General features: G+C 40.8%; 1 protein-coding gene across 12 annotated transcripts in view; it reads left to right on the plus strand.

Annotated features, from left to right (window-relative positions):
• The window catches only part of GRID2 (glutamate ionotropic receptor delta type subunit 2), a 1103852-nt gene that overhangs the window by 888167 nt on the left and 187844 nt on the right, over window positions 1-27841 (plus strand). For all 12 annotated transcript variants that reach the window (XM_045017699.1, XM_045017705.1, XM_045017706.1 and 9 more), the window contains 2 exons: window positions 12137-12334; window positions 26556-26868. In XM_045017699.1, the coding sequence (XP_044873634.1) occupies window positions 12137-12334; window positions 26556-26868 (511 nt within the window). The remainder of the gene's footprint in view (window positions 1-12136; window positions 12335-26555; window positions 26869-27841) is intronic.

Genomic DNA, 27841 nt, shown 5'->3' on the forward strand with positions numbered 1-27841 from the left:
AGTACGAGGAATTGAAGCTTCCCGTCTCAAGTCCTAAGCTAGTGCCATAATCACTGGACATTCTTCCTTTGGGAAAGTCTGCTCAAATCAATCAGACCTTATCTAGTGATAGAAAAGTTGTTTTTTAAAAAAATCGGTGTCCATTATATTAAAAAGCCTGAATTATTTAGGCCTATATAATGACATACTCAGATACTACAAATGAGCTACCATCCATAGAAAAGGAGAATGGGAATTGGAAGACCTGAGTCAGTTTCTAACCCAGCTACTTACTAGTTTTGTTACTTGGAGGCAAGTCACTCCACTTTGCATCAGTTTTCCTTGTGACCCTATGCACGCCTGTATTCACACCCTGCACACTACTGCAATGATAATTATATAGAATATGCCTTGTGAGGTATCATATGAAAGCTAACAACAGGCTGGTAATTAATATGATGATAAACAGGTCTGTCCTAGACAAAGGAATGTGCATTACCTCTATTTACATATTGGCAGTAAACATAAAAATCAAAATAAATCCCGGTGGGGGTTATCCTGTTCCCGAACTTGAAAGACAGAGACTTAACATGGGTCCTGCACCTCAGGGAGACACAGGAGATTGAATTCTGGGAGACCTACCTGACTTGTAAGACAAAGACATCCCTTCCAGGATATAAGGAACAGAGCAGGACTCCATCTTTATCCTTCACCTCAGGACACAACGAAACCAAGCAATTTGATCTCTGGGATTGGTCCTGGCCAGTAAAAAGGTGGAAAGGAGACGATGGGGAAAGGAAATCATTTTGAGCAAAGACTGTATATTTGCTAGATTGTTTTAGACTTTTAGATGCTTGTTTTCACTTTTATTTGCTTGTAACCATCTCTATCTTTATCTCTGTTACATGGCATCACTTAATCTATGCTCTTTTCTTAATAGACTTGTTTTGCTTTTATTATAAACCAATTCAGTGCTGTGTTTGGATAGGGGGGTGCATTTACCCTAGTTAAGTTAATAAAGTCTTTAACAGAGTAGTGACTGTGAACTTAATATCTTAATGCACTGTGATAGAAGCTGGGCATTGCAGAGAAACATCTCTAAGGACTTTGGGGTCTGGAGTTCACTGATTGTTACCCAGTAAGCGAGGTTTGGGCTGGGACAGCCTTGCGGAATTTGCTAAGGAGGACTGTTCTGGCAGAAAGCTGATGCATAATCTAAATTGCCAGCAAAACTTACTCTTGCTCGGGCAGAGAGGTAACACAGTGGCTCTCTATTCTGGGTAGTCCCAACAGTGTGTTACATTCCTATCGCTAAAACTTGGATAATTATGTGTGACCATCATTTTAACAGATTTTGGGATTATCAAAGGGAGGTGGGTACATAAACTAAGGAGGGATTTTCAAAAGTGGATTGGCCTAGTTCTTCTTCCACTGAACTTAATGAGAGTTTTACCATTGACTTCAATAGGAACACAATTATGCTGAGTGTTTCTGAAAATCACACCCTGAAAGTATGATTCTTATCATAAGTCTTTCTTTACTTTCTATAATATGCACCATCTAGGTTAATAATGTTAGTACAGGTACAGAATAAAGCATGCTGTACAGATTGCATTATTTGGAGCAACATATTAGGAATAATATGAAAGATGACTCTAAAAGCTTTAAATTTAGTCTAGTCTTAATGCACATTTTTATCATATCTACTATGATGGCTCAGAAATGGCTATTGTGGATGAAAATCAATACACAAAGCTTTGCCGCATCTTAATATAACACTGGCATGATATTGCCATGAAGGAAACCTCAGTCCTGTAGTAAGACAATAGAAGTATTTTAAAAAGCACTTTTTAGAAAAAGAAATTGTATTAGTAGCAATACACCCATAAAAAGGCAGATGTTTACAGTTAGAGCCTCTGATTCAGGAAAGCATCCCTGTTTCAGAGCATTATTTAAGCATATGATATTTAAGCACATGTCCAAATCCTATTGAAGTAAATGGTAAAAGTTCCATTAAAGTCAGTGAGCTTTAGGGTATATGTACAGTGCAGATTAAGTTGTGATTGTGTCATGGGTAGGCATACCTGCATTAGCTTTAATTTAGCTGCTGTGTATAAATGTGGGAGTGAAAACTTGGCAGCCTGGGCTTTGATGCAGTTCAGCCATCCCTATCCAAGTCCACCGAGGATCCTCCTGCGTATGAACTCAGGTTGCTAGCCTGCATTGAATTCCATGCCACTGTGTATTCACTACTATTGTTACTCGTGCTCGCTAGATTAAAGCTAGTGCAGATATGCCTACTTGTGCAACAAACACACCTTCCCTGGCTGCATAGATGTACCCTTAAACACATGAAGAAGTGCTGTCCTGAATAGGGACCAAATTTAAAACTCCATTCTTATCTTACCTATCTCAGCTTCTAGGGACTGATCATGTCAATAGTAGTCAAAGGAAGTTGTGTGAATGCAATTGATTTGCTGATCAGGCCCTTTGTAGTACAGATGATTCTAAAACAATGGTTTTGTATCCAGCCTGTTATATAGGTCCTAAATTGGGTGTTAAAAACAGTATAAGACTTAACTGTAATTGTATTTGTTTTTGTAGGTTTGAGACAGACCTTTAATTTTAGTATTGCGGGGAGAGGGTGTACATATGTCTTTTAGCCTCTGTTCGTCAGAGGATGGAGATGGATGGCAGGAGAGAGATCACTTGATCGTTGCCTGTTAGGTTCACTCTCTCTGGGGCACCTGGCATTGGCCACTGTCGGTAGACAGATACTGGGCTAGATGGACCTTTGGTCTGACCCGGTATGGCCTTTCTTATGTTCTTATGTTCTTATGTTAATTATTTTTCTGTAACCATTGCTAGTAGGAGGATTATGTATAATGAGAAAATGTTTCAATTAAATTTTAGCCATTGATTCTAACAAAGTAATATACTTTTGGTGTTCAAATAAAAATAAGCTGCTGAACTGTTCCTATCCAAGTGTAATCCCTGAACCCCTGGTCAATAAATCACTCAAGGAAAAGACATCTTTGGGGGTGAATTTCTCTCTGAAATCTAGAGGGGAATAAAGTCCAAAGTGATTAAAATTTAAAACTCAAACTTTTAAAAAAGTCAAGGAAAAGGTGATTGCACCAAGTAGCCTCTTGTGTTTGAAAAATAGCTTGGCTGTAGTTTACGACCTTTCTCACTGCTTCCTCTCGGTTGTAATGACTACATTTGGTCATCCAATAGCCAAAAGAATGGAGCTGAACTAGTCAATAATGACTGCGAATTTCACATTTGGGAGCAATTCCATGATGTTTACTGGTGACTGCAGTTGTCAAATATCATGGTGTATATTTGCCTCATGTGATTACTGAACCTACGCTCAGTCTGCATGAATCATTTAATGTGCCTGCATGCTGTTTATTACGTTCAGTACTGAGTTCAGACTAAGTGTCATACCTCACTCGGCTATAAAACATGAAAGTATGTGTAAGGCAGAGCTACATTTCTTGTTTCACTTGATTTCTCTCTCCCCCGTCCTCTCTCCCCTTCATCTTTGCTAGAGAGGAAAGGAAAATGTATGCTCCTTGATGGAGTCCCATTTAATGAATTCAGATTGTCAATATTAAAATATCATAATCTGATATGTTCAGAAAATTATAAATAGTAGACAGAGGTCATTTTCATATGCTTTATGAATTCTAATCACCCACCTAATTAGCTAATCTCACCACTCTTTTCCAAACACAGCAGGAGCACATAAGGTCATCCATCTGCAGTTTTAGAATCAAGCCTCAATATGTGTTGTAAACCTCCAGAGATTTTCTCCAGTTGTACAAATCAACATATTTCTGTTTACTGTTTAATTTCTATACAGCCTTCTTTCTAGGAGGTGTTTTCTTGGAAAAAGCTCAGGCTATTTTATGATTAATTTTAAAAGACCATCCTTGTTGTTGACATGTGACTCAGCTAAATAGAAAAATAATGTCCATTCATCATCTTAAATTTTTTTATGAGAATGTAGTATTTGTGAGAGGTGCCAGCTTGACAGCCATTTAGACCAAAATCCTGTTTTTTTCCCCTGTAGAGTGAGCATCACACGGAAAGCAGCAATGTAGCAGAGCTTCCCTTCTCTGGCTCACTTTCCCTTGTGAGCCTCAACTTCAGACTTGAAAGTCCACCTCTGGCATTAGAATGGAATTGGGTTTCCATGCCCAGTCAAATGTCGGTTTCTCTGCTGAGTCTGCCAACAAGGAAACCAGTGGGTGGTGATGGTTTGTCCACTAGTCCACTTTGAACTGGACTGAGACTACCAAGTCATTTCACATGGGCCACTTAATGTAACCTTATTTCTCAAGTCCTTAAAGATACTGTCCCACTGATACCACCAATGATGCTTTTCCTACTTTTCAGAGACATTTTATTTCCTATAATGTACGGCATGTCTGTGGGAATTTCTTCAAAGGAATTAATAATAATACATAGCACTCTTAATCCTACAGTCTCACGACACTTTAGAAAATTTGTGTATTCTTATCCCCATTTACATGTGGGGGAATCTAAGTTCAGAGAAGATAAGTGACCAATCCAATGCCATATTGCAAATGAGCAGTTAAGTCGGGAATGGAATGCAGGTTTCCTTACTTCTAGTCATCTGCTCTAACTAGACTTCACTGCCTTCCTTATTATCAGCTCTGTATAGTACACTGAGAAAACCAGCTGCCTGGCAGACATATCTAGAGAAAATTCCCCATCTCTCTTATTTCACATTTTCTAAAAATTCTGTTTACACCAATGCAATTCCCCTGAAACCAATGTGTGGGTGTAACTGAAGGCAGAACTTGGCCCTTGGTAATTTTTTTTCAATTCTGTCTTTCATATCTCTCTTTATAGCTCACCTCCCTTATTATATTGCTCTGTTCTCAATTTGCTTCCCCTAGTCAGGTAAAGTTAAAATCTCTGATACTTCTCAGCTTCCATTTCTACCCTTGACCTAATTTATTGGCTTTTTACTCACTTGTCCATTTTCCCTTCTCCTCATGAAGCCTGACCTGCTGTATTTTGCAATCTCACTCTTCCGCCCCTTTTCCTTCACCCACATATGATGCTTGCTTTCCACTCCTAATCCACCTAATAGGCATACTAGTGTCTAAACACAGTATAGATTTACTTACATGTTTTAAATACTGAAATATGACAAAAAAGGAAAGAGATTCTATGGGTTAAGAAGACTCATGCCTTCAGGAGATTTGGATTTAATTCCTAGCACAGTCACACACTTCTGTGTTGTCCAGGTCACATAATCTCTCTCTGCCATCTGTAAAATGTGGTTGATACTTCACTACCCCACAGAAGTGTGAGATGCTCAAAGACTTTGGTGATGAATGCCATAGAAAAGCTATAAATAAATAAACTTTATAGCAACAGCTAAGTGAAGCAGGCAAATGCTTTCCAGGGTTGGCATCTCCAATATATTTTTGTCATGTCTTCTTTCCCCATCACCTGCCTTGATCATGTCATGTTGTCTTAATCATGCATTTAACTTTACGCATGATCCCCAGAGGTGCTGACCTGACAGGGTCTTGAGATCTTTCATCTTCAAGTTCTTAGACTGTAAGATCCTCTGGGCGCAAGGACCTAGCCTTATGTTTGTAAACATCCACGTCTTTCCTCTGGAACTATATAAATATTGGCAATACTATCCAGCTTTCCCTTTACAATCACGTCTCATTTTCTCTTCTCTTTGGATAATCTTGTTGGATCAAATCCTGACCTGTAGCTATCAGATGGCTATGGGATCCACTGAGGCAGAAGAAGCTCAATCACAGGCCAACTGAAGTAAAGGGGGAGCAGCAGAACCCCTAGGATCCAGTCAATCAACCCATTCACAAGTGATTGTATTGATTGATTGTAGGGCTCCCTGTGACCCCCTACCTTCCCAGGCTCCTCTTTCTTCACCGTGTCCCCACCAGCTTCTCTGTGGGGGTTACTGAATCCCTCTGCAGAGGTAATTCCTGCAGTCCTTGAGTGGGAGAGACAAAGAGGCTCATTTTCTTCCTTTCACCAGCTCAGTAGGACTTGAGTAAAGAGTCACTTAGCGGTCCATCCCATAGTAGCCTGATTGACCCTTTATTTCCATGGAAAAACAGGGTCAGGATTGTTTTGGTTTACTGTAGCCTGCAGGAAGCTTCATTGCCTACCTGCCACCTTCAATCTTCTTTCCTGTACCTAGCATGCATGTTTGTGTCTCCCACCCTAGCACAATCCCACTTTTTGTTCCCCTAATTGTTCCTGTTCAGCACATGAGAATTTTTTTTTAAAAATTAATTGTCCTGTTTTCTCAAAGAGAAAGATGGTCACTCTTTTTTGTTTTCACGTATTCTTAGGGAAATGTCACTCTCCCTCTCTAAACACAGGATCAATAAACCACTACTGTAGTTTCAGACAGCAGCATTTTGGGGGAGGGGAATAAAAAACCACATGTAAGAAGTATTTTTGTTCTCTCTTGAATGTTTTTTGAGTACCCATAGCATATTACAAGAAAGTTAGTGATGGATTTTGCTTTCCTAATATTCAACAAAAATGTGCATGTCTGAACATCTTTCCACATAGCAATGTGGGAGATTGTATCTTGTTACCCATCTGACATACTGGTCACCGTTTTTCTTTTTGACTCTCTCACCAACAAAGAATATTACCTAATTTAATGAAAGATTTAAATTAATAGTGAAAACTGCACACTTTAAATGCTGTTTAAAATCAGCAAAGCAATTAGCTGGTGCTTTTAAGCTGATTGAATATAAATTCAGAATTATGAGCAGCTATTATCTAATAACCCAACAAGTGTTGTGAATAAATCCTTGCTAATATGAAAATTATCAACTCCTGGAACACCCTATTCTACAAGCAGGGACTTTGTGCATAGTGCCCTTAGATTGATAAACTGCAGATGTTTTTGGGAGAGTATTCATTTATTCCTCTAGCTTGCGTTTATGCTTAGGGTATCTGTCATCCAAATGATCAGCAAATCAGAATTCACAGTTTGTCTTCGTTAATAGGCAAACAGGTCTTCATTGACTTAGTCTCAATTCTTTTAGTGCTCTTTGGACCCAATCTCTGGAAAATAACTTAATCGATTGGGTTTAGTTATTGCTTTCCATTTTTATTTCTTCTGGCTGATTTTAGAATCATAAGAACATAGGACTGGAAGGGACTTCAAGGTCATCTAGGCCATCCCTCTGTCATTTTGGATGATTGTACATGTGATTTGAAAGATAACAAGAGAGACCTGACAGATGCATAGTAATATCTTGGCAAATAAGTCAACACTTTCTTCCCCCCGAGAGTCATAAAAGAATGTTTTGCCAACACAATCCAGTCATGTGCTTATTTGTTTGACAGTATCCTTAACGTGTAGTTATAGTTAGGACAGTGACAACAGTCTCTAAAAATGTCACTTTATTCAAAATATCTGCCTTCTGTGTGTCTTTGAGTCATAGCTACTTAGGTTATTGGCAAAATTACAATTGTGAGCCAGTACAGCTGGATTATTTTCCACCTTGTGCAATGTGCAAAATACTCAGCTAAGATCTGACAACGGAATCTTCATTGCTGGTGACAATGTGTGAGATACAAAAAGATAATGCAGCTTGACTTTCAGATCCAGGTTGTGTTTTCGGAGGGGAATAAAAACCAAACAAACCCTTTTTACATGTTAACAGGACATCTCATCTGGATATCACTGAAAGAATTGAACAAATAAGGAGATATGGAACATCATTTTTAGTGTTACCTTTGTGTGTGGCAAAACCACTACATACTTGATTAGGACTTGGATTACAAATCCACACAGAGCAATAAGATCCTTCCTCTACATAGAGTTGTGGGCTACAAACGTTAGGAGCAGGAGGTCAGGGAGTGACAGAGAATTGGGTGCATGCAGCCGTGGTCCCAGCCTCAAAGAGCTTAGAGTCTGTATGCAAGACAACAGATGGATATAGACAAATCAACGGGGGAATGCAAGGAACCAACGAGAATGCAAGGAACCAACGAGATGATATTGGTCAGCATAATAGGTGGTAGACTCAAGTGTGAGGGGCAGCATGAGAAAAAGCATGAAGGTGCTTGTTTGAAAATTTTACAAGTGGGCTATGGAGGCTGGCATCATTGGCTAATCAGAGGTGGGAGTCAGTCTCTCAATTGTGAATGAGAGATGATAGGCAGAGTGGAGATATTTTCTCAGATGATCAGCAAAATGAAAGCCCAGATGAGAACCCACAAATCAATCACCTGTTAGCTAGCTGTGTGGCAATCAAAACTTTCTTGTACTCAGAAATATGATTTTGGCTGTCTTTTTCTTTTATCAAAAATGTGGAAAAAACATACAACAGAAAATATAATGTAGGGGAAAAAGGAAAGTAAAAAACATTGGTTAAAACAACCTTGGAAGTGCAGAGAATATATTGCAGCATGGCTTAACTTAAAACTAAACCACACTTACAGATCTTGGTGAAAAATGAAAGAAAACAGTACTAACTGGGAAGTCTTATCTATGGACAAACTAACTCACCAATCCAATGTCTATTTTTGTCAGATACTAAGGACATCCTTTGCTGAATATTTGCAAAGTCATGTTTTCAGAGGCAAACCCACCTGCTTCTTAAAATATTCCTAGTATCCGCTAGGTGAAATCAGTTAAAATAATGTCAACAAGTTTGTCTTGTCATGTTATAAATGAATAATCTGGTGTTTCCAGTTCTCAGTGAAGGAAGAGAAGGACAAGAAAAATGTTAGTGTTTCAAATATGTGGCTTCTTCTTGTCCAGTTTTAGTCTACAATGTTAATTAATGATGGCATTTATTTGTCAGCTGTATCAGATTTTTGTACTCAATACAAAATGACAACCCTGTGGAATCCTTCATATTTATGAGTAGTCATCCTGTGTGCATCTCTCTGCAGAACTGAAATTAAATTGCACAAACAGAAGAATCCTGTACCGAGAGGCATTTGATATTAGTCTTTTGACTTATTTTTGAAATATTCAACAGAAAACAAATCAATGACTTTAACAATATCTGCAAGAACTAGATCTTCAGCAAATGATATTTAGCAGAGCCCATGAGACATCATTAATAGTGTATTGTGTAATTCAAAAGCTTATTTCAAAATAATAATTGATTGAATATATATAAACATAAAAAGCACAAATGCATTTTAAAACAAGCGTGAAATCTTCTTTCTACATATCATACCTGTTCAATAGCATCTTAGTGTTGCCAACCCCCACCATTCAAAAATCCTCTATGAAAAAAATCATAGGAGTTGTAGACCAAGCTGGATGAGCAAGCATCTCAGAGAGGTGATTAAGAAAAAGCAGAAAGCCTACAAGGAGTGGAAGATGGGCGGGATTAGCAAGGAAAGCTACCTTATTGAGGTCAGAATATGTAGGGATGAAGTGAGAAAGGCTAAAAGCCATGTAGAGTTGGACCTTGCAAAGGGAATTAAAACCAATAGTAAAAGGTTCTATAGCCATATAAATAAGAAGAAAACAAAGAAAGAAGAAGTGGGACCGCTAAACACTGAGGATGGAATGGAGGTTAAGGATAATCTAGGCATGGCCCAATATCTAAATAAATACTTTGCCTCAGTCTTTAATAAGGCTAATGAGGAGCTTAGGGATAATGGTAGGATGACAAATGGGAATGAGGATATGGAGGTAGATATTACCACATCCGAGGTAGAAGCCAAACTCGAACAGCTTAATGGGACAAAATTGGAGGGCCCAGATAATCTTCATCCAAGAATATTAAAGGAACTGGCACATGAAATTGCAAGCCCATTAGCAAGAATTTTTAATGAATCAGTAAACTCAGGGGTTGTACCGTATGACTGGAGAATTGTTAACATAGTTCCTATTTTTAAGAAAGGGAAAAAAAGTAATCCAAATAACTATAGGGCTGTTAGTTTGACATCTGTAGTATGTAAGGTCTTGGGAAAAAATTTGAAGGAGAAAGTAGTTAAGGACATTGTGGTCAATGGTAATTGGGACAAAATACAACATGGTTTTACAAAAGGTAGATCGTGCCAAACCAACCTGATCTCCTCCTTTGCGAAGATAACAGATTTTCTAGACAAAGGAAATGCAGTGGATCTAATTTACCTCGATTTTAGTAAGGCATTTGACACGGTTCCACATGGGGAATTATTAGTTAAATTGGAAAAGATGGGTATCAATATGAAAAGTGAAAGGTGGATAAGAAACTGGTTAAAGGGGAGACTACAACGGGTCATACTGAAAGGCGAACTGTCAGGCTGGAAGGAGGTTACTAGTGGAGTTCCTCAGGGATCAGTTTTGGGGCCAATCTTATTTAGCCTTTTTATTACTGACCTTGGCACAAAAAGCAGGAATGTGCTAATAAAGTTTGCGGATGATACAAAGCTGGGAGGTATTGCTAACACAGAGAAGGACCGGGATATCATAAAGGAAGATCTGGATGACCTTGTAAACTGGAGTAATAGTAATAGGATGAAATTTAATAGTGAAAAGTGCAATGTCATGCATTTAGGGATTAATAACAAGAATTTTAGTTATAAATTGGGGACACATCAGTTGGAAGTAACAGAGGAGGAGAAGGACATCGGAGTATTGGTTGATCACAGGATGACTATGAGCTGCCAATGTGATATGGCCGTTAAAAAAGCTAATGCAGTTTTAGGATGCATCAGGTGAGGTATTTCCAGCAAAGATAAGGAGGTGTTAGGACCGTTATACAAGGCACTGGTGAGACCTCATCTGGAATACTGTGTGCAGTTCTGGTCTCCCATGTTTAAGAAGGATGAATTCAAACTGGAACAGGTTCAGAGATAGGCTACTAGGATGATCCGAGGAATGGAAAACCTGTCTTATGAAAGGAGACTCAAAGAGCTTGGCTTGTTTAGCCTAACCAAAAGAAGGCTGAGGGGGGATATGATGGCTCTTTATAAATATATCAGAGGGATTAATATTAGGGAGGGAGAGAAATTATTTAAGCTTAGTACCAATGTGGACACAAGAACAAAAGGATATAAACTGGACCCTAGGAAGTTTAGACTTGAAATTAGATGAAGGTTTCTAACCATTAGAGGAGTGAAGTTCTGGAACAGCCTTCCAAGGGGAGTAGTGGGGGCAAAAGACATATCTGGCTGTAAGACTAAGCTTGATAAGTTTATAGAGGGGATGGTATGATGAGAGAGCCTAATTTTGGCAATTAATCAAAGATCAATTGCCAAATTATCAGCAGGTAAGTATGCCAAGTGGTCTGTGATGGGATGTTAGATGGGATGGGATCTGAGTTACTACAGCGAATTCTTTCCTGGGTGCTGGCTGGTGAGTCTTGCCCACCTGCTCAGGGTTTAACTGATCGCCATATTTGGGGTCGGGAAGGAATTTTTCTCCAGGGCAGATTAGCAGAGGCCCTGGAGGTTTTTTGCCTTCCTCTGCAGCGTGGGGCACGGGTCACTTGCTGGAGGATTCTCTGCACCTTGAGGTCTATAAACCACAATGTGAGGACTTCAGTAACTCAGACATAGGTTAGCAGTTTGTTATAGAAGTGGATGGGTGAGATTCTGTAGCCTGCATTGTGCAGGAGGTCAGACTAGATGATCATAATGGTCCCTTCTGACCTTGAGTCTATGAGGGTGTTTTTTGTAAATACATTTTATGTTCTGTCTTCTGGTTCTTGAGCCTTAAGGATGCACTTGGGTCACTTTTTCAAGTTCTAATTCCCAAACGAGGGCTAAAAACTTAGTTTTTCAAAAAGAAATAACATGAGACTCTCAATAAAATTCTAAGAGTTATCAACATCCTTTACTCCACAAATCATCCCATTAACTAAAATGGGACAGACCACAGAGTAACTACAATGAGATGATTTCAGTGTGAGTAAGGATATCAGAATCCGGGTATCTGAGTCTAATTTTGCCACCTTACTCATAGCTAGTCCTATTTAAATAGTGGGATTACCTGCAGAGTAAGGTATCACTCACTGTGAGTAAGAGCTGCAATATTAGGCCCACAATTTTCAAGTTTCTTGAAAACATAAAATTTCCTGATACATTTTTTTTAAATTTAGCCTCCTTTTTGGTCAGTGCAATAACTGATTATATTACTACCTTTCTCTCTATGTAGGAGGAGCCATTTGTGATGGTGTCCGAAAATGTTTTGGGAAAACCGAAGAAATACCAGGGTTTCTCAGTAGATGTCTTGGAAGCCTTAGCTAATTACCTTGGCTTTAAATATGAAATTTATGTTGCACCAGATCACAAGTATGGAAGCCCCCAGGAGGATGGGTCATGGAATGGACTGATCGGAGAACTAGTATTTAAGGTAAGGAGGTTAATTATTTATTAAATTAAAGGTGTATAATGACCCAGAAGCATGTAGCTTATTTATTGATGTTGCATCATTAAGTGCCTCCCTTGATGGCTCAGTGGTATTGTTTTATATGGTCACTGCCTATGCTAACAGGATCTGATCCTGCTACCAGTGCATTGGGGAGTGATGGTGAGAAGATGAACATGGAATGATTCATCTGTTATCAGGGATCTTCCATCCAGTTTTCCAACCATAATATAATACTGTGAGGTAATGTGGTAAAAAAAAACAGCGATCCTCAGCCTCCTAATTAATTTGGCAAAACCAGAGGCTGTTCTAAGGGGGAAAATCCTATGTTACTTTAATTAGTAAGACATTACATAAATAATGTATAGCACTTAGAGAAATATTGGTGGTGGTGAATAATAAGTAAGTATATGATCATCAGAAAATGTTTTATTGATGTATAATGTTTGTATGATGTAGATGCATCAATTGAAAGCAGTATATTTGTTAATCTTTATTTAATAAGCCATCTTCATTTACTTAATTCTACATTAAATGTTTAATATTATAGCATATCTAAATTAAACAAAATAAACCTGCTTTATTTGGCTTTTTTTCCACTCTTCCCAACATATCTGATTCTCTGCCTTCATTTTTTCCTTTGAAATGGAAAAGAAAAATCCGTGTAGCAGATGCTCTGACAAATTTCTTGGTTGTGCTGTTAAGTTTTCAGATAAATTTTACCTGCCCCTGCTAATCCTGGATGTGGTTGTCACCCTGTGGAAGCATGTGGAGAAGTGGACTGGAGAAGAGTATTGTTACCACTGCAACGCTCTCTTCTCTCTTTCCCTGCACAGATGCTGCTGTGCTGGAGCTCTGCATGAATGGAGCTCCATGGAGTGCAGGGGAAGTGCCTGTGCCATCCACTGTATAGTCTGAAAATATCCATATGGAAATCTAAGTAGGAGATAATAAGCTGTATTATATCCCTCTGGATCTCCTCTGTAGCAGCTATTGAGCATCCCCAGAGAGAATATACACAATGATAGTGCAGGTCCAATGTGAACCAAAGAGTATCAGCTGTTCTTTGGCTCTTGGAAGAAGGTAACTTTCCCACTGGTCTTTCCAAAATCCATGGTTTCTAAAGCTTTATTCTTCCATACACACACGTAGCTTTTATACCATGAGTTATTTCTGTACTGGGGACAGTCTGGCCTCTGGATCTTAATGGAACAGGATCATATTTTTACTTTTTTATTTTCTCTGATATAAAAAATCATCCTTTCTACCCTTCAATTTCCTCTATTCACAGTTTAAGACAGAACAGAAGGGGAAGAATGCAACTTCTACCAAGAATGCAACTCTGACTTGCAAAGTACACTAACTTACACAGAAACAAATAAGAGACGCTTGAAGTTTACAAGAACTCAGGTCATTCAAGAGTAATCTAAAGAAGTGATAGAAAGAGGAGATTACCTTAATAATCATATTTAAGACAGTGGCCAGGTCTCACCAACTTTAGTTATTCTAAGAGAAAGTCATTATTATTATGTATTACTACTTGATGAGCAACTGGGTGCCTCATCAGCAGGGCCAGTGCAAGGATATTTTGCTCCCTAGGCAAAACTTCCACCTTGTGCCCCCCTCCCCCCCGGCCCAGGGAGCCAGGGTCGTCTCTAGCTATTTTGGTGCCCTACGCAGTCCCCCCTACCAGGAGGGGGGCAGGCCTCCACGGGGGGGAGAGGGGGCTGTCCCCAGGCCTTGACAGGGGGGAGGGGAGCTGGCCACTTCCTGCGGGAAGTGGAGTGATCCGGCCCCAGCCTGGTCCACTCCCCTGGCTCCCAGCCGCACTGCCGTTGAGTGCTGGGGGGCGGTTCTCCCCTCCCCTCAAGCCTGGGAGCCAGGGGAGCAGAGCAGGCTGGGGCCGGGTCACTCCACTTCCCAAAGGAAGTAGCCAGCCCCCCGTCCCCCATGAAGGCCTGGGGCCAGCCCTCCCTCCCCCCCCCAGCTTCCCCCAGCGGAGGCCTGGGTCCCCAGCCTGCTCTGCTCCCCTGGCTCCGAGGCTTGGGGGAAGGAGGGAGGGGGAAACCGCCCCCCCCAGCACTCACCGGTGGCACAGCTGGGAGCCAGGGGAGCGGAGCAGGCTGGGGCCGGGTCACTCCACTTACCATGTGGTGAGTGCAGGGTTGGACCTGGCTGCAATCTTCATGGGAGTGGGGGCAGGGCTGGGGCAGAGCAGGGGTGGGAAGAGGCCAGGTTGGGGCGGAGCAGGGGCGGGGGCCATGGGGAAGAGCCGGGGAGCCCCCCCTGCGCAACTCCCAGCCCTGTGACGCCCCCCCCTGCAGCAGCTCCCCCCCCCGCCCAGGCAGCCCCCCCTGTGGCAGCTCCCTGCCCCAGCTCACCTCCACTCCCATGAGCATGCCGATGCTGCTCCACTTCTCCCGCCTCCCAGGTTTGTGGCGCCAATCAGCTGTTTGGCACAGCAAGCCTAGGAGGGGAGAAGAATTAGAGCAGGGGCGGCGTGCTCAGGGGAGAAGGTGTCGCGGAGGTGAGCTGGGGCAGGAAGTGATTCCCCTGCGCGTGCGCACACCCACACCCACACACTCATTACCCCTCCCTGCGCCCCTCTGACCCAGCTCACCTCCACTCCACCACCTCCCCTGAGCGCGCTTTTTGGCGCCCCCAACCACTTAGCGCCCTAGGTGGCCGCCTAGTGGTTGCATCAGCCCTGCTCATCAGAATCAAGACCTCTTTATGCTAGTTGCTGTACAAACACACAGCAGAAGAAAGTCCCTGCCCTAAAGAGTTTACAACCTAATACAAGATGCAACAAATAGAAGAACAAACTACTGGGAGGCGGGGATATTAAGTAGGGGAGAATGAGGTTAATGATAGGGATATGTGGTTACATAGATTAACTGTAAATACAGTAGCAAGTTTTCAATTGATTGTATGTTTAACATATGTATGTATAAAATCAGGAATACTAATGATATCAGGAGTCCACACAGGCCATCTACCAGTCCATTAGTTAATGCAGAAACACATCTAGTGCACATCCCAAATTCAGGACACATTTAACCATGTGATGTACTTAAAGTAATGTAACAGGAGCAGCCTCATCCAGTGAGTACACAACATTTTTGCATGTCCAATTTAAGAGCCAATGTCTGAAAATTTGGGCCAAGGGATTGAACATTGATGAAAGGGTAGCAGGAAAGAAGGCAGAGTGTGGGAGGAGGGGGGACTTTTGAAGATATGTGTATAGTTTCCTTAAAACTATCTGGAAGCCTGGGAGGAGGGTGACTTGGGAAGGTTCTAGGCATAAGTGGTACAATGAAGCATAGAGGGAGAGATGTGTACCCACACTCAGCTTCATGGATAATACCATTATCCTGATAAAATTCCTTTTTCAGTGTAAGAATAAAACAACTCTTACTGTGATTCTTTACCGTCGTCATATGGAAATAGTTGTTTGCATGGTGCTCTTTCTTCATATGTTTGATTTAACTTTTTAGAATGCAAATTCTAGAGGGCAAGGACTTTATCTGCAGATGCATCTGAACCGCCCCATAGTACATTAGGGGCGCTGGTGTAATATAAATAATAGTTGCTGTAAAAAGGAATGACAAATGTCAATGACTTAGTGGCTGATTGTGGAAGCCATTTTCCAAGTCTGCAAGTGATAGTTAATTAGCAGTCACAGCAAATAGTAAGGAGCAATGTAATCAGATTAAGTACCTAGATCATTAAGTACTTGGGCTAATAGATGGCAAATGCAGATAAGTGTTGAATAATAAGTCTTGCGGTAAAATGCACTAAAAATACCCTATTGAATATCTGCTAAATGGTAAAATGATATAGCATGCGGACTAAGAAGGGAGGTGGGAATTAAAGAGCACTTGAAATGGAAAATGGATGATCCCAGGTGGTAGGTTATAAATGAATATGTAGTAATCAAATATCGATAATAGTGATGGTGTCAACCTTTTCTGCATTGCTTAATAACACGAGGTCTATTAGGATGTAAAATAACCACCCATGAGAAATGGAGGCATCCCTATTATTTGTAAAAGACTGGAAAATACACTAGAACACCACTAGGAAATGGATTAGTTATTTTAATAGGTATTTACTATATATCCAGCCTCTCTAATGTTGTTATCCTCAAGAATTTTAAAAGTTAGCTTCAGATAAGACATTGAAAAGTTTGGGTGGATAGTCAGTGATTGTCAGGACCTCTTTGGCTTTGGATTGAGGGAGCAAATCTTGTGAGAAAAAGTTCTTTGGCACTTACAGTATTTGTTGGTACATCTTACTTTTGTAAAATAAACTGCCTTTGTATCTCTTGCAAATCCAGATGAAACTAGGAAGTGTAGAGGTGTGCCGTGATAATTTTTAAAAGTTAACCTAGCATTTTTCAACTTAAGAAAATTGATTTTTGTCTTATGTTTTGGGCATAGAATCAGGTTGATTCTTGATTTCTAATCATTTCTCTGTTCTCTAATTATTATGATACATAATCTGCTGTTTTGTGCAATGGCCAACATACCATCATCAATTTGTCATTCGAGAAACAGTGCATAACCCAAACGGAAGAGTCCACGTTCTCAGTGACTTTGGGGCTGAGGCAGGATTGAAATACATTTAATCAATGTCACATGACTGTCTCAAAACTCAGAAATCCTAAATACTGAAATCAGATGGTTCACTAATACATGTATAGTATTCTTTCCTTCCCAATAACAAGATGCTTGGAGAATCTCAAAATCATTCTGAGATCAGACATTTACATTGATAAGCAAATGACACGTCATTGAAGGTGAAAAGCTACAGTATGTGTGTTGTTTTATTCAGATGCTAAAAGTGCACAGTCTGTGACTCTCAATGAATGTAATCTCTCTCTCTCTTATGCTGAGAAGTTATGATGGGAGCTTGGCTCTCACTGATACACAACTGTGTCCAGACTTGTCTTTTTTAATTTTCCCCCTACTACCGCAGTCCAAAGCCGATGACCTGTATTGAGATAGGAGGTGATCTTTATCCCATTATATTGTTAACAGCAGAGGTTCACTGTGCCTTCTCTCTCTTTCTCTTTCTCTTTCCCTGCTTCACTTAAGGGACTATTGAATTGCTGGGCAAGCAGCCAGCATAGATCTATCTCTCACGGCATGCAAGCTGTTCCTGGAAGCCTGCTTTCTCCTTATTTACAGTGAATTGAGCTTTGCTTCCAGAGCTCCAAAAACCGCTTTGATTGGCAACCTTGGGGGGGAAAACACTTTAGATTAAAACTTCAAGCTATTTAAAAAAATTCTTATAGGATATTGTCTGATTTTTTCCATTCAAATCTGACATGCTAATTTAGCCAACACAATGTGGAGGCCATTCAGAAACCCATGGGTTGCCCTTTACACATTGCCACATGAGCCAAGATGGAGTTGGGCACACTGTGCACGTGTAAAAATTAAATCTTTCTCTTCACAAGTGTTGTGGAAAACAGCAGCACTCACACGACGCATTGTTGAGTGTATCTCTCAGAGAAGGCATGGCATGTCTTTGCAGTGCCACTGCAGCAGGTGCACCATATGAGATGACAGTTGCTATAGTAAGTGCATAGTTCCTATGTTAAATAGAGCAAAGCATCATGTGCTGCATCCACATAGCATTTCCCCGAAGACAGGCAGGCACACCTCCTCCAGTATTCCCAGGGAGGTTAAAATTTTACTTCTCATATTTGGGTGCAGGGGACTGGACTAGATGACCTCTCAAGGTCCCTTCCAGTCATAAAATTCTATGATGATGACTTATGTACTTTTCTTTGTTGTGAGTTCACTGTAACCCATGTCCCATTGCTACCTGACTCTCTCCACTTTTCAGTCTGTAGACTCTAGAGGTGTGAAATCAGAGACACTAAATAGAAGGTACAGCCCTGTGGGAAAAAGAAAGTGAGGGCAAGGTAGCTTTATGCCTTATCAGGGGCTGGTGCAGCCCCCAGCATAAGTAAGAGCAGTTTTGGGGACTGCTTTAATTTATGGCAGCCTTACCTGGACTGCCTATGTGCTTCTTTGCTTTGGCACAAAGTGCTATGTGCATGCCTCAGATCCACCATCAGCCATGCATAAGGCTGCTTACATCAACCTCATGGTGATCCTCACCTGGGGGAATTCTTCTCCAGATGTAGTGTCCCCTTTATATTCTTATATATACCACTGGAGCAACATATGGTGGCAGAATGGGGGCCAGACTAGGGCTGGCCTTACCATAAGGCGAACTGAGGTGGCCACCTCAAGTGCCAGACTGTGGAGTGCCACCACTAGGACCCAGACTGTAGAAAATTGTCTGCTGGTGGTGCATATGTATTCTCTCTGCTGTAGATGCACAGAGATGGTGGAGTGCTGTGCTGGAGGAAGGAGGGCACAAGAGACATAACAGGCAGGAGAAAAGGTGAGAGGGAATAACAGAAAGCAGCAGGAGCTGCAGGGTGTGAGAGAGAAGGAGGAAGAGGAGCCTCTTATGTACTTCTCTAGCACCCCCAGGAGCCTGGGCTGATTAACACAAACTTCTCAGGGAGCTTCCTGTTTCCTGCTGCTTCCCTGAACCCGCTTGAGTACAACAGGCAGTCAACTGAAGTAATAGGAACCAGTTAGGCCCTTATGACGCTGATATCTTCCCTCACTCAGGCCCTGCTACCAGCCTGCTTATTTGTCCCCTTCAATTGAGTGTTGAGAGCCACTACAGCTGGCACAGAACAGCAATCATGAGTGAAAGAAGGAAAACGCCCCTCTGGGGCAGCATTCAGAAAAAGAAAGCAAGCAAAGGAAGCTTTTCTATCTAAGCAGGAAGGAGCTCTCCTGAGATACATAGACACAAATGTTCATGGTGAACCTTCTGGCCCCACTGAGGATGTGAGTGGTGAGGAGATGCCTGATCTTCCAGTTAGTCAAAGTGCAGGTGACCTGGCAGCTACTGCAGCATCCATATCTCCATCTCAAATGGATGTAACCATGCACATTCCTGAAGAAAAGTGTAGATCAGAGAAGAGTGTGGTGGAGGCACAAGAAACAGCTGCTGCTGAGTTTAGTTCTTAAGTCTAGATGATCCAGAACTGTGGACCCACTTGGGTAGTAGCCTGAGGGACCTCCTTGTACTGTGTGGGCTACAGCAAATGAAAAACTTAATGCTCCCCAAAGACAATGAAAACAGAAGTGTCCATCCAGCACATCACTGGCATGAAATCCCCAATTGTGACAAAGTGGAGAGGCCATGGCTTATGTACTCAAAAACCCAGAATGCTGCATACTGTTTTTGTTGCAAACTCTTCCAGTCTAATGTTCCAGCCACATTGAGTTCTACAGGAACAAAGGACTGGAAAAATCTGGCTAGAAATCTGGTATGCCACGAGAAGGCAGCAAATCACCATAGAGCATTCCATAGGTGCAAAGAGCTTGAGGTGGTTAAAGGCCACCGTAGATGATCAGCATCAAGAGAAGATTGCATCAGAGTCTCTTTACTGGCAAAATGTTCTGAAAAGGCTCATTGCCATTGTGAGAATGCTTGCTACCCAAAACCTAGCACTGCGTGGCACTTCAGATCAGCTGTATATGCCAAACAATGGAAACTTCCTTAAAACTGTGGAGCTGATGGCTGAGTTTGATGCTGTACTCCAGGAGCATCTAAGAAGAGTCACCACCCAAGAAATGTACGCACACCACTACCTTGGAAAAACAATTCAAAATGAGATCATACAGTTACTGGCAACAAAAGTCAAACAGAAGATTGTGGCAGATCTGAAGTCAGCAAGATATTACTCTGTTGTTCTGGACTGGAGATTCAAAGCATCTAGGTATTTTTCTCTGCATCAACTCACTGATGGCAAATTTTGAAGCAACATCTGGGAAAATCCCCTCTGACATTGAATCCACTGAGTGCCACACGATGGGAAAGTCGAGTGGAGGCGATAAAGCCTATCAAACACCAAATTGGGAACATAGATGATTCCATAGTTGCCATTATGGAGGATAATGCTATGACAGGAACTGTTCATGGGAGAACAGTGGCAGAGGGAAATGGAATCACCAGAAACATACTTAACTTCAAATTTCTGTGTGGCTTAGTGTTGTGGCATGCCATACTGTTTGAAATAAATATTGTAAGGAAGAGTCTCCAAGGTTTTGACCTTGATATATCTGGAGCAATGGAACAACTGGACAAAGCAAAGTCATATCTACAGTCTTACCGGTCAGAAGAGGAATTTCAAAACATTCTGAAGAGTGCACAGAAGTTGGCAGAGGAACTTCACACTGAAGCTGTTTTCCCACCCATTCAAGAATACAAGAGTCACTGACAAAGATGACATTTTGATTACAAGACATGGGATAATCCCATAAGAGACCCCAAACAACAATTCAAAGTTGAATTCTTTAACCAGGTGCTAGATTGTGCAATACAGTCAGTTGAAGAACGTTTCATGCAGATCAAGGAACACAGCTGTATATTTGGGATGTTGTCTGATAGTCCAAAACTCCTCACTATACCAGCAATGCAGGGCACTAGAGACAGTGTTGTCACATGATGGCATGCACAATATTGATGTGAGTGATTTAGGTGATGAACTGAAAGCCCTTTCAAGATACATTTCAGCAGGATCAACTCCAAAGGCTGTTCTGGAATATATGTGCACAAATAAGATGACCACCCTCTTTCCAGATGTTTTTGTTGCTCTGTGTATACTTCTAACACTTCCTGTAACAGTTGCCAGTGGAGAATGCAACTTCTCCAAGCTGAAGTTAATAAAAACAAATCTACGCTCCACAATGACGGAGGAGAGGCTAGTCGGCCTTGCAACAATCTCGATAGAGCATGAGCTGGCCCAGACTGTGGACCTTTGGCAGGAAGCAGTTCAAATCTTTGCAACCAAGAAGGCACGGAAAGCACTACTTTGAATATTCAAACAGATGAAAATGCCAGTGTTTACTATGCAGACAAGAAAAGTTATATTTGCTGTTCAGGTGTTTGAAAGTTAAGTGTTACTTAAATTTTTTAACAAGGCATTTTAAGCTGTTAGTTCTCCTTTATTGGGGTAGGTAGCAGAGCAGTACCATGAGAGGAGTAGAACAGGAAGAAGGCAGAATTGAGACCTTTCAAAGTTTTGGCCCAAGCGAGGAGGCATGGGGGCATCATTTGACCTCCCCACCTCAGGTACCAAAATGTTGTGGGCCAGCCCTGGGCCAGACTCAACCCCAAGGTGTTTCCTGACACAAAATAATGTCTCTTCTGTTGGAATAAATATTTTCCTTATTTTTTTTAAATGCCAGCAAAGTATTTTGTTTAAAACTCATGTTTGCATCAAAAAATCACATTGGACATAATGCCCTTGTTGAGTTAATCAGCACATATTTATCCTCGGATTAACCTTAAATAGCAATTAAATGAAAGGTTGCATTAGAGGAAGTTTGAGTGGACTGAAAAATAAATAGAGGCTGTTGCATCAGTATTGTCAGTTCTCCTTAGTCTTAGTTATAAGCACGGAATCACCATAAGATTGTTTTCAGGCATATAGAGCAATAATCATAGATGGGTTTACTTAAGCAATAACATGTAAGGTTTAGGGGATTTCCTGGGCAATGATGATCGACTTTTGTCAGTGCAGAGCGGTGACATTACCATCAGCGCCATGTTGTAATGACTAATGCAGTTTCATATACAGGCCATATCAAGAAAAATAATGTTCTCTGCTGTTTGTTCAGTAGCCAATCAGTTTCATGAACCAACTCTGTTTCATTTAACTTAAGTTTGTAAACCAAAATAACTAAGATTATGATAATTGGTAATATTTTGGCACTCCTAAAACTTAATGAGTGGAGTATTTCACATGTTTATAATTTAGACTGGCAACTTTACATCTAAATATTGACATAATTGCATGCATTTGCCTTTCTTTCTATGAAGCACTTAGCAAACCTTGACTTCTGAAAGCTGGTGTCTCTCTGATTTATTTTGACATGATAATGATAGGCATTTCATTTTTCCACTTGCCAGTTTTTGTTTTAATTTAACATAATCTGTACATAATTAAGAACACGCACCTTTGATGGATCAACTATTAGGTGAAATCTGGTAGTTACTATAGGTCTGATTTACAGAGAAGCTGGCGCCCACAGCTCAGTCAGTGAGAGCTGTAGGTGCTTAGCACCTTCAAAAATCAGCCCATATGTGTCCAGTTCACCACTTGTTTGGCAAGCATTGGGAACTTTGCCTGAGAAAGAAGTGCTGAATAGGTACTATCGGGAAAATCATGGTCCCATAGAAGTCAATAGCAAAACTGCTGGTGACTTCAGTGAAGCCCAGATTTAACCCAATGTGTTCAGTGAGTCATGTTTTGATACCCTTTGGTTTACTGTCAAGTGAGGTCTTATTTTGTTGTTGATTAACCGTGTACGGATATGAATAATCTATAATTATCACTAAGGCTACGATTTACACATGGGTATTTTTAGTAAAAGTCATGGACAGGTCACCGGTGTGAATGTCTGTTTATTGCCCATGACCTGTCCATAACTTTTACTAAAATTACTCATGACTAAATCGTAGCCTTAGTGATTATTACAGATTATTCATATGTTTACACAGTTAATACACACAACAAAATGAGACCTCACTCAACAGTAAACCAAGGGGTATCAAAACATGACTAATTGAACACTAATTATGGAAGGGGCTATTCTTGGTGGGGCTGCTGGTGGGGATCTGCTGTTCTGGAGGGATGACTAGGGGCTGCTGCTGGGGTGGGGGGCTGGGCCAGTGGCACCAGCTGCCAGCTGCCACCCCAGGACCACTGGGCAGTGTCCTGTGCAGCTGGCCCCAGGGCCACTCAAGCAGCAGCCAGTGTGGAGTTGCCCGAGCGGCTGGCTGCAGAGTCGCTCCAGCAGTGGCTGGTGTGGCTGTCCCCAGGGCTACCAGAGCAGCTGGCCTGAGAGCCAGCTGCTTGGGCAGCCCTGGGCTCAGCCACACTAGCCCCTGTAGAGGTCACAGATCATGGAAAGTCACAGAATCCATGATTTCCGCAACCTCCATGACAGACGTGGAGCCTTAATCATCACCCACTGAGATATTATATTGCTACAAATATACTACAAAAATCATTTTCACAGTTTTCCTGCAGTTCATTCAACACATTTCTAATCATAAAAGATCTCTCACGTAACATGGAGCAAATGCAGGACAGTGGCAACCAGGTTGGTACCTGTTAGTAGCACTTTTCACTACAGTGGTACTAGCCAGTATTATTACTGACTGACTTTGGCATCAGTGGTAAAGAAATTGTCCTCTAGGAATACACTGGTTAAAATTCAGTACATAAAGTAAGTATGTGGGTAGTAACATTACCTCTTAAAAAGAAATCTAAACACAATCAGGGCCGGCACCAGTGCAGGAAGCAGGTGCTTGGGGCGGCCCATGGAAAGGGGTGGTACGTCTGGGTCTTTGGTGGGAATTCGGCGGCGGGTCCCTCAGTCCCTCTCAGAGGGAAGGACCAGCCGCCAAATTGCCGCAAAAGAATGAAGCGGCGCCGTTGAGCTGCCACTGATCGCAGCTTTATCTTTTTTTTTTCTTCGCCGCTTTGGGCGGCAAAAAAGCTGAAGCCAGCCCTGAACACAATAGCACTGAAAAGACAGGATTTATCTTTCACCATTCCTTTTACCACTTTACTACCACTGCCTTATCAGTAGACATAATTGTATCGCAATGACTTCTGTAATATCACAAAGGAAATAGAATACTTCCATCAGAACAACGGTGATCCTCTGTCATAGCTCTCTGCTAACCGTACTGGAGTAGTAATGCAGTGGAAATTTGGAACAATTAATTCCAAGGAGGTAAAATATAAGCAAAATCTCCACAAATGACATGATACTGTGCTCTTCCATACAACACATTTCAACACATCTCTTGTGAAAACCTGTTTATTTAAAAAAAAACTTTAGTCATGATTGCAGTTAGTCAATATTGCAGTAATCTCCTGTTTTTAAATGAATTCTTTGCACTCTCCAAACTATATTGCTTTTCATCCAAGAATATAAAAACATTTAAAAATGTTAAATTAATTATACCTCACTGTACTCTTGCGAGGTAGGGAAATATTTTAATAACAATTACAGTTGGTTAAATAACTGACCTAAAATTAACCAGCAACAGCTCAGACTAGAGATTAGAAGAACTCGAGACTCCTAGGGTCACTCTATAACCACGAAATCATACTCAACACCAGACTTGAATCAAACATACAAAAAAATTACATTTAGCCTTGTCTTTGTTAATTAATTATTTGTGAACTGACTTTGACTTTTACAAGTTGTTAATTATTCAAAATTGATGTACACTTTATGTAGAAAACATTTCAGAGTGGGTCATTTGCAAGGTGTTCTCAGCTCTGATTATTCTGGGGTATGATAGGTCATCAGAGTCGTATGGTTTTCTTTAAGCTCTTCACCTGAGTGATTGAATACTTTTATAAAGAAGCGGAAGGAAATCAAAGTGACTCTCAAGTTACATGACTGAGTCTTGTGCAAACCTTCACTCTGATGAATCTGCACAAATATTCCTGAGACTTTTGCTGCCTGTGAATCAAAAAACATCAAATAATCATTCACTGAAAATTAAAAGAAAGGGATATGAATACAATCAACGTGAATTCATGAGGCCAAATTCTCTGCTGGTGTAAGTCAGTGAAGCTCCATTTAAGTCAGTAGAGCTCTCTTGGTTTAGCCTGCTGAAGCTTTGGCCTATGACTTTTATGCAAATGAATATTTGAAATTAGTTTTTTGCCCGACTATCTCAACACTACCCCTTCCACATACCCTCCCACTCACACAACTGTAGAAGATTATTGAAGTTTAAGTTCAGACAGCAATATTAACTTTTGTACTACGTACATCAAGCCCTATCTAAAGCTTATTGTGATTAATAGTGTGACTGTACTATGCGTAGCAGAAAATATTGACAGAAAATGTCAAAACTTAGTTGGGATTTTCAAACTGGATCCTAATCCTTGCCTACTTTTTATTTATCACAGTTTCATTCCCATTCTATGTCACTTAAGATATCACATACAGCTCAATATTCGGGTATCAGTAATTCCCGCCTTGTTTGGACATAGATGAAAGAAACTCAAGAGAGTCAATTCATTAATTGATTTGCTGATCCTTTCCAGTATTGATACTTTTTTCGTTTCCTAGAAAGGACCTCATACAGCTTTAATCACAGTAGAAGCTAATTACATCAAACCAGTAACAACTTTAAGTATGTTAAATGTTCCTTTCCATATGGAAAAAAAATCTAGAGTTTACAGTCTTTTTATTCAATATTTGAATTTCTTTTAAAAACAGTGTTAATGTTTCTGCTTGAAGTACCTCTTCTATTTTCACTGCATTTATAATTGCATGTGTGAAAAGTAAGTAAAATAGCACCTGCTGTAGTTGTGACTGTTGTCTCTAGGGACCTAATGTTTCAGAGACAAGCTGAGAATTGGGATGATAAGATCAAGGAATTTTATTAATCCCCTTCAGCTCTTAAATGGATTGTTTTAAATTACATTGATGTCTGTGAAACCAAGCCATTCTATGACACCTGCAGGACAGGTAACCATATGGTACAGTAGCTCAGTTTTCAAGTGCTATAAAAACTTCAGTATTGAAGGAACCACATAGGACATTGATTATTCTACAGTTAATATGCAACCAAAAAACCCAGGACAAATGAAATGTAATGACATGCAGTGGCCCTTTGTCATGATCTTTGGGTCATCAGAATTCTAGGTATCATGTGGATTCTGTCAACAAACTAATGTCTTCTGAGTAGGAATACTATACACAAGGTCTCTATGACAATGATGTCCCTGATAAGCCATGCCAAGAAAAATGACCAGAAGCAGATTTCCTCCAGCTATTATTTGTATTTGAAATATTTTTCTTGATTTTTGGACACTAATAATGCTGGAAAACTGATGTTCCTGAGTTTAGCCAGCCAAGGTTTGGTCAAAGAAATGTAAGATTCATGTGCAGCAATTCTGTTCATCTAATTAGGAGCATTTTCATATTTACTTACAGCATACTTAAGACATTGGCCTTGGCATCAATTTTTCCATGAAAAGTTTAAGTGCTATTAAGCAAATTAGAGCCAAGATTTTTTTTCCTGTTGCTCATGTTAATGAATTCTCTTCTCTCTTTCTTAGAGAGCCGACATAGGGATTTCTGCTTTAACCATTACCCCTGATCGGGAAAATGTGGTAGATTTCACAACCCGTTACATGGACTACTCAGTGGGTGTGCTGCTTCGAAAGGCTGAGAAGACAGTGGACATGTTCGCCTGTTTGGCACCATTTGACCTCTCCCTGTGGGCCTGCATAGCTGGCACTGTGCTTCTGGTAGGACTACTGGTCTACCTTTTGAACTGGCTCAACCCACCACGCCTGCAGATGGGATCAATGACTTCTACAACACTGTACAACTCCATGTGGTTCGTTTATGGATCCTTTGTGCAGCAAGGTAAGAAGCAAAATTCATCTTGAGCACAGAGGAAAGTATACGTGCTATTCCAGCTACCATGGATTCTTATGACTCCTCTATCTCTGGGTGGCTTAAAAGCAGCCATGAGGTCTAAGCCTTTGACATGCAGAAGTCTTCTGTATGTGTGGTGAAAAGCTCGGAATCGCTACAAACCAGGCTGTTTTACTTTGTGTTTGTCTAATTCCATAAAAGGCAACATCTGTCACCACAACTCTCAGAGCAGAGTAATTCTAATCTTTTACTAGCAGGTTACTCATAAATAATGTTCATAATAAATTCTGATGCCAAATCAGACAGAAAATCTTTGACGGTAGCTTTGGGTCTAAATTTAGAATCTTCACCTGTGCACTAGGGTCCTATTACTATGTCTACTGCTGACTCATCTCAATATTTCTGTGACTTCTTTAGTCTCACCAAGGCGTTTTTGATCTTATTGGATATTTTCTCTGTCTCTTCTAGAATTCTGATTGACTAAGGTTACTCCTCAGTGTCATTTATACCCTGTTTCTTCAAACCCGTGCCCCTTGGGCAGAAGTTTAGTCAGATATCCCTGAAGAATCGCAGACTGCTGACCCAGACTTAATAGATAAACTTTGTGCTGCTATGTCTTAATATTCTGACATAGAAATTAGAGGTTAACACTACTACAAACCAGAATCAGAAAACCAAATCAAATACTGGCTCTGGAAAGGAATGTAGAAGACTCAGAAAACTAAAAATAGTTGGACAAGTGGAACAATAGCCTTTAGCATTTGTACATGCAGTCTTTCATGGGTCAGTACAGGCACAATAGATGCACATGTCTGCTAATCCATGGAGCATCTGCTGTATAGACAACCATTACTGCTGCAGTCTCAAAGCTCCCACGTAGCTCGTGGATTTAAGCTTGAACCTGGATGAAATTCTATATATAAAGTGCCTTCCATTGACTTTGGTATTATGAAATGGAATA

This window comes from Mauremys mutica, chromosome 5, assembly GCF_020497125.1.
Source record: "Mauremys mutica isolate MM-2020 ecotype Southern chromosome 5, ASM2049712v1, whole genome shotgun sequence".
Classification (NCBI taxonomy): Eukaryota; Metazoa; Chordata; order Testudines; family Geoemydidae; genus Mauremys; species Mauremys mutica.